Raw genomic sequence first — 8,687 nt, forward strand, 5'->3', positions numbered from 1 at the left:
AACACTTATTTCAAATAACATCAGGTTCTATATAGTGAACAGCGTTGCTCTCGATTAAGTGAACAACAATACTAGTTGGCAATAATGCAAAATGGCAAATGGCAAAATGTAACATTTTCCTTCCCACATTAATAGGGACTTCCCCGAAAATGTCGAAAGGCTCGAAAGGGACGAAAGGTTAATTTCATCAGTGTATGGCTTGCGTATACCACGACAGATGCACATTACAAGTTTATGCAAAGTTTATCATTATGAAGCGAAAAGTGTTAACTTTATCAGTAAAAAGCGGCATTATAAAAAGTTTAGAGAATGGTTTGAGTGTTACAAGTTTATCAAAAAAGTATGGTGTCGCAAAATGTACAATTTGTGCTATAACAAAAATAAATTGAACATATTGAAAGTAACATAGCAATGTGCGTGTGAAAAATTTAAAAGAAGAACGTTGAAAAAAGGTGAGATGCCTAGAATGGAGAAAAGACTTTATGAATGGTTTTGCAAACAGAGGTGTAAAAATCTACCAGTTACAAGCGAACTGTTAAAAACCAAAGCTAAGTTATTATACGGGGAATTAAAAGAAAAGGAGAAGTTTTTTGCCAGTGACGGGTGGCTACAAAATTTTAAACGCAGATATGGCATTCGATTTCTGAAAATTTCTGGTGAAAAATTGTCGACTAATCCTGAAATGATCGAACCATTTAAACAAGATCTGCGTTCCATCATTGAAAAGGGAAATTTGGTGAATGAACAAATCTACAATGCAGATGAAACGGGCCTTTTCTGGAGATTACTCCCTGATAAAACTTTAGTTAAAAGCGATGAAAAATCTGCTCCCGGAAGAAAGGCAGAGAAAGCAAGGCTTACTTTTCTTGCTTGTACGAATGCAACTGGAGCACATAAAATTCGACCGCTCGTAATAGGAAAAGCTAAGAATCCGAGATGTTTCAAGAACTTTACGCTTCCAGTTGATTATGACTATTCCGCAAAGGCTTGGATGACTTCGACCATTTTTGAAAACTGGTTCCACAGAACATTTGTGCCTGAGGTCAGAAGATATTTGAAACAAGTAGGGCTTCCTGCAAAAGCAATTCTACTATTGGACAACGCTCCCAGTCATCCTCCGGCAGAGAATCTACGATCAAACGATGGAAATATTTTTGCATTTTATATGCCCCCAAATGTAACGCCACTTATACAACCAATGGACAAAAATGTGATCCGTATTACTAAACTATACTACAGGTCAAGTTTGCTATCTTCGATTGTCTCTTCGAAATCTGAAAACTTATCAAAACTCCTCAAAGAACTGACAATTAAAGATGCTGTTATAAATCTTTCTCGAGCATGGAGTAGACTTCAGGCGGATACGATTAGGAAGTGCTTTGTAAACATTCTCAACTTTGAAGGAAGTAAGAACGAGGAATATTCTGAAGAGGATATTCCCCTTAGTATTTTGAAGGAACGATATAAAAGTGAGACTAAAGAGCCCGAGCTGGAAGTCGTAAGTTTACTGAAGGAACTTGACCAACAAGTAGTTTATTCTAAAGATGAGATTCAAAGATGGAACGAGGATTTGGAGGAAGAGCCACAAAGCGACATTAATGATGACGATTGGGAAAGCAATGAAGATCAAGATGAAGCTCACCAAGAGAAAACTGACGTAACTTCATCAGAAGCTTTGGATGCATTTAATACGGTTATTCGTTGGGCGGAAAGAAACATATTCGAAGTTAACGACTTGTTGGTGCTACGAAAGTGCCGAGACAAAGTACTGCAAAATAATTTGGCAGCGAAAAAAGTCCAAAAACATATTACACAATACTTTAGTAAAATGTAATAAGTACATAACATGAAAATAAAATACTTTTGATTATATGAACAATTTGATATTATGAACACCCTAGGTTTGAATTAGTTCACATAATCGAGCGCCTACTGTAGTTTGATTACGAAGCTCAATAAGAAACGGGCGTCTATGAAGCCAATTGCGTAATTGCACATTATTTAAATGGAATTAGGCACACTTTTAAAACAAATAAAGAATTTTGTACTTGGTTCATTTCTAAAAAGCATGTAGGTTACACAGCTATTGCACACAACACTAAAGCTTATAATTCACAATTAATATTGCAATTTTGAGTTGAGAATTCTTTAAAGCCTTGTACAATTTATAATGGAACTAAAATAATGATGCTCGAAGTAGGTCCAAAAATTAAAATTATTCACAGTCATAATTTTGTTACTTCTCCCCTTTCCGATTTTCCGAAAACTTTTGCTCTTACCGAATTAAAAAAAGGATACTTTTCTCATTTCTTTAACGTTAAAAGAAATCAAAACTACATCGGTTCAATTCCTGATGCTAAATATTATGGTCCTAATACAGTGAAAAAGAGTATTTAAATTTTGATCGAGCAAATGCTATTTTTGCTGACAAAAAAAATTTTTTGTCAAGCGAAAACGGCAAGCTACATTTATGGCGATCTCATAATACTCAGTACGATGAACGCTATATTGTATCGAACAGAAGGTCCGGCCGAATACGGGTTAACTTCTATGGGTGGATGTCTGCTGATGGTTCCGGCGAACTGGCAAGTTTTGAAACAAGGGCGAATTCTATTGAGTATGTTCGGATGCTCGATGAAGTTATGTTTCCTTCTGTTCGTACTTTGTATCATGTGGCAGAAATGCCCGTCATCAATTATGTTGATGACAACTGTAGGATACATCGCGCAAACATCGTGAGAGACTGGTATCACGAGCATCCAGACATAAATAATCTTTCCTGGCCTGCATATTCACCAGACCTAAACCCTATAGAAAATTTATGGGGCCTAATGGTTCAAAGGTGACACAATAATAATGAACGTACTACCGAAGATTTGGTGGCACATTGCAACCAAATCTAGAATGCGGTTAGAGGTTCACCCTTGTGTCAAAACCTTGTGGGTTCAATGAGCCGGAGGCTACAAGACGTCATTGATGCCAATGGGGGATTAACCCGCTATTAGAATTGTTTATTTTTAATTTTGTCATTTATTTATATAAATTTTAAGTTTATTTTCTCTCGATCGTACTGTATTTCCGAAAAAAATGTATTTTGAAATTTTTCCTTTTAACGTATGCATTACGGAAAACGCTGTTTATGTCATCTTTTGTCTAAAGAACTTTTGCGACATAAAAATCACTTGATTGTTAAGTGAAAGGTAGAAAATTACTAGCCGAATTGATTTATTTGAAATTATCCTGAAAATATTCCGTCAAACTTGGTATTCGATGTAAAATTCTAAATTTATTCGCTCAACACATGTCTGTTGGATCTGTGGATCATTTTTTGTAAACTGATAAGGCGTCTCGCTCGGAATACGCGTCAAGTGATTTTGAATCTTAGCATGATCGACCACTTTTGTGGCCGATAATACGTGGACACTGACAGCTTTATTTACGAACTCTATTGCAATTACATTTACGAAGAAGTCATGAAGAGAGATCTAACTAAATTTGATACCTCCGATTATCCTGCTAATAATCAGTACAATATCCCTCTGTTAAATAAAAAAGTCTTAGGACTAATGAAGGACGAGATAAATGGAAAAATCATTTCTCATTTTGTAGGACTTAGATCGAAAATGTACAGTTTTAAGATTCAAGATGAAAAGGTTACCAAAAAAGCGAAAGAAGTGAAACATACTATTATACGGAACAAATTAACGTTTAACGATTACATAGACTGTTTAAAAATTTATAAAATCGCATCGGTAGCCTAACGCCCTGTTCGTTCTTACAATCATGAAGTTTATAGTGTTTAACAAAATTAAATTGCTTTAAATCCTTATGACGATAAACGACAATTTTTATCAAGCAGCTTTGATACATAGTCTTACGAGCACTTTAGTCTTGACTCAAGTTAACAAATTTAAGTCATACAACGGACGATTAACCGGATATCGAAAAAAAATGTAAATTGTTATTCTCACGGGTTCCGAAATCGTACAACGGATCATTGTATTAATTGTACTAATGTATTACAAAAAACGTCTAATATTAGTTTATAGTATTGTTCACTTATGTTAGTATTCTAATGTGCTAAGAAATAAAAATATTAGGACAGAACTTTTTTTTTACTTACTTGAATTTAAGTTTTTGGGGAACACTGCACACGCGCACAACCCACGGGTACGGACCTGTCTCCACTGGAGACCCACGCTCCTGTCTCCTCCTACCCCCCCAACCCTAAAGAGGGACAGAGATACACATAACGTCATCCTTAACGTAAAGACAAAGTTTCTGCCATAAGACTCCATGTTAATCTTTACGTAACAACAAAAAAGTAACATTCGCAATACACCAATAAATTAACGGTACGATAACCGCCCATTCCCCCACAGAGCAGAGAAATAACGGAACGACAAAAATAACGCAATAGCACGTAATATCGAGAGTGCGAAAACGGCACATACTACCGTACCGGACTTGCATAACTACTCTTCTAATAACTCAAATATCAGGAAAATTTGCAAATATAGCTAAAACAAGCAGAAAAGAATGAAAACAGTCAAGATCGATGACAGCCACGAAATTTGCTTAAATCGACTTACTTTGCCAAAATAGTCTTTAAACGGTAGAAAACGTTCTATTTGAACGTAAATTGCTCTAAAGTGACCAAATAATGTAGAATTGTCTGGAATCATGAAAATAAGGCGATATTTTTCTAATTCGGCCGAATGAGTCAATTTGGGCTTCAAATAACTCCAATTTTGGGTAAACTTGTAAATGTAACTAAAACACGCAGAGACGAATAAAAACGGTCAGAATCGATGAGTTTGTCACGAAATTTGTTCAAATCGTCTTACTTTGCCAAAATAGTCTTTAAACGGTGGAAATCGTTCAACACAACTGTAAATTGTTCTAAAGTGATCAAATAGTGCAGAATTGTCTGGAATTATGAAAAGATGGCGATATTTTGCTAATTCGGCCGAATGAGTCAATTTGGGCTTCAAATAACTCCCATTTCGAGAAAATGTACAAATGTGGCTAAAACACGCAGAGAAAAATGAAAACGGTCAGAATCGATGAGTTTGTCACAAAATTTGTTCAAATCGACTTACTTTGACAAAATAAGCTTTAAACGGTGGAAAACGTTCAAAACAACTGTAAATAGTTCTAAAGTGACCAAATAATGCAGAATTGCCTGGAATCATGAAAATATGGCGATATTTTACTAATTCGGCCGAATGAGTCAATTTGGGCTACGAATATTTCTCATTTCGGGAATTAAACACTTGATCTGAAGAAGCTTGTTATAAAAATAAACTTTATTTATTATCGAAGAAAACAAGATTCAAACTACTCTATGTTGAACTATAAAGATGAACAACTATGAGTTTTGACACAATCTTAATGTTCCACGTACTTCGTGGTAAACAGTTTTTTAGTAAAGAAATGCTTGCTCAGCGTCTTCCGTCAGCGACTTGTCAGATTGTGTGATATTATTCCCAAATGATATAGACCTAGCCCCGAAGAGTCCTTCCGTTCACCTTTCCTGAAGAGCCTTGTCCAACTCCCCGTTGTCAACAAGGTCTCAAGTTCTCCGCCTCTGTTCCTCAGTCTCCCTCTCCTGCTCTGTCTCGCTGTGACAGGAAACCTAGAACGAATCCACGGCTCTCCCACCCGATACCAATTGAGCGAGCCTCTCCCTGAAAATCAGATTCTCCTGCCTCAGCTCTAGGATTTCACAGGCAATGGCGTCTTCCACCCTGACGCCTTGGAGAACGCTTCTGATCCCCGCTACCGCGTTGATGGCTTCCTGCTTAGGTTAATACGACTCCCTAAGCAGTCTGTCGAGCGCGTCGAGACGGTCCTTAGCGTCCTTCAGCAGGTCCATCCAGTATTCCTGACCTTCTCCGCTTGATTTGTTCAGGCGCTTCGTCATCCCTACACCTGCTCCCCCGTACGGAGTGCTGGAAGCCAGATCGCCCCTGAGACCAGGTAGAACATCCCCCTGGTACTTTCCACTTAGGATCTCCTGAAGAGTAAACCCACCGAGACCGCCGGAGAGAGCAAGTCACTCTCCATCTTCTCCCGTGATTCCGCCCTGGGGGCGTTCTCTCGGTCTTTCTACTCTTACCGAACACGCCGCTCTTCTCTTTCTGCATCCTCTTTCATCCTGTGGGGCGCTCTTAAATCAAAAGTATATGCTTCCCCCATTGCTACGAAAGCTGAATTACTGCAAAGAATTTTCAGTGCTGCAAATTAGTTTAAAAACAAGCCCAACAGGATGCCCAAAGTGCAGTTTAATTTTTTTAAAAGAATTAGTTTATGTATTCAGGAAAACGGTAAACATTTTGAACATTTGTTATAAGAATCAAACTATACATACCGTCAAAAGTCTTAGACCCTCTAATTATTATACAACTACGTGTTGATCATATTTGTAAATAAAAATTTTAATGCCCAACAACATCTTTATCTTTATATTTATTATTATTTTTTGTTTGCAAAATAACAAACTTTTAACCATTATAAAATATAACCAAATAAATAAACAATAAACCTTGTTTATACAGAGGGTCCAAGATTTTTGACGGTGTGTGTAGTTGGTAGTTATGTAGAATTTTAACTTTTTTCATGTAAAATGTGTTTTCATTCCGAAATGATAAAATGTAAAGTACTCGTAAGTTATTTTTTGTAGAGAAACTGTGTGTCTGGCGAAAATTTTACAACAGACCAAAAAATTTCAAAATAAAGTCATCTAGTAACAAAAAAAAAAGAAACTATTTGTACAGGAGGTAACAAAAATACAAGCTTTTATTTACGAACCACTCGTCATTTTTTCTATTTTCATACATTAAAAAAAGATCCCATCTACGTCAAAATACGCCAATATATGTTGTAACTCTTAGTCCCAAAATTAGTGAAAATCGATAAAGGCGTTTAGAAATGATTTCAAAAAAACTCTATTAATTTGAGAATTTTGACGCCCTATAGCGGCAAAACGAAGCAACATTGTACTATATATGTTGGGGTAATATTAGGAACGTTTTCTATATTTAGCGTTATATTATTTTATAGAAAAAAAAGCAAAAGTAGAAAGGCAAACTAACGCTAATTCACTACTACTCGACCGCTCTTCTGCCCTTCTATCTCTTAACTACTTGTTCTTGTTTCTTTTCTTAACTTTCCCTGCTCGAGTGGTCCTTAAGACCCAAGGGGAGTACCTGCTAGTCCCTATTTCCCATGGACAAATCCCACACGTGGGCACTTAATTATGTCGGTAGTAGTGACCTCGTTTGACAATGCTTTATCTTCAAGATGGCTTTGTCAGCCTGCCCCTCATCTATTATCGGTTCTAATGGTACAATTATAACTTAAGGACTAATAAATCTCCGACATATACATATAATTCATCAATGACCACCCATTGAAAATCCTTTTGAGGTAATTTCTGATATAATGAATGGCCATAAAGGTTATTACAATCAATATAATGAATTTGAGTAAAGTCAGAAATTTGTTCACCATTAATATGTATTTCTGGCTTCACTAGCGCGTATCTATTACTGCATTAAGATATTCCACCACGAATTCCTTTTTCGAAAAACAAATACATCTCATAATCTGTTAATAACTCAAAACTAACGTCACTATATTTCTAATAATCTAAATTTAGATTTAGGAACATCTAATTTTAGATATAGATCATGCCATTCACCTAGATTCTTGATTTCAAAATATTTCCAGACTGTTAGAACATGATCGTACTCTGATCAACTTATATCTTCCTTTGTTAGTGAGGAGTAAAATTTATTTATTGGAGGAAGAGAAGTTTCTTCAAATCTTTCAAATTAGTCCATATATTCATAACAATATATGCCTTTTCTAATTATCTTTGACCCTTGATTTCTAAATAATGCTTGTAGCTGTGTATTGCTATAGTATTTCTTCATTTCTCTCAACTGTTCATGTTCTAAGTTAGATGACAGAGTGTCTAAACTACTTGCTAGGACCTGAATGAATCTATAAATCTTAATTCAATATAGCTACCGTCATCCATTCTTAAAACTTTACTGAATGAAATGTATTTATCTTCATTATCTGCAATTAGCTTCAGATTACTTTTGTCCTCACTGAAATTCTTAATAAACAAATGACAATCATATGAACTCAAGTTATGAAATAGAACTGGAATAAATAGTGGTTGTTTATATTTCAAGTTTCAGTTTCTACATGCTGCAAATTCATATTTGCCTGTATAGTGATCATGCTGCTTGACCTTTAGGTTTTTTTCAGTAAAATCTTTTTTGCATAGATAGCATTCCTTTGCTTTTCTATAACCTTTTAGATTTACATCTGTCATAATTTTATTTTCCTTTAATAATTTATATATTGTTTTCGCATGTACTGTGATTCGTTCTATAAATCTTTTATCAGCATTTTGTCTTCTATAAATTTCTAAAGGATTTTGGATATTTCCATAGACACTCTTTATACAAAGTCCATAACTGCAAGGAATATGTAGCTGAGTCTTCTAAGTATATGATTTTTCTGGATTTAGTTTACGTCTGAATTGGCTTTAACATTGATTCAAAATCACAATAAATCACATACGGGTGTCTAAGCATTCTCTGAATATTTTTAAACGATATTTTTAGTTTAATTTTTATTTCATTTTCTATTTTATATTTAGGCATAAC

General features: G+C 35.4%; 1 protein-coding gene across 1 annotated transcript; it reads left to right on the plus strand.

The window, feature by feature from the left end:
- Positions 1-457: 457 nt before the first annotated feature.
- On the plus strand, positions 458-1,834 carry LOC136418872 (jerky protein homolog-like). Its single transcript, XM_066405096.1, has one exon. It carries the CDS (start codon positions 458-460, stop codon positions 1,832-1,834), a length of 1,377 nt encoding a protein of 458 aa, XP_066261193.1.
- Positions 1,835-8,687: the final 6,853 nt, after the last annotated feature.

The sequence above is a fragment of the Euwallacea similis genome, unplaced genomic scaffold, assembly GCF_039881205.1.
Source record: "Euwallacea similis isolate ESF13 unplaced genomic scaffold, ESF131.1 scaffold_41, whole genome shotgun sequence".
In the NCBI taxonomy this organism is placed as follows: domain Eukaryota; kingdom Metazoa; phylum Arthropoda; class Insecta; order Coleoptera; family Curculionidae; genus Euwallacea; species Euwallacea similis.

Coding starts and splice junctions, on each gene's coding strand:
- LOC136418872 (XM_066405096.1), top strand. CDS start 458: ATGCCTAGAATGGAGAAAAGACTTTATGAATGGTTTTGCAAACAGAGG.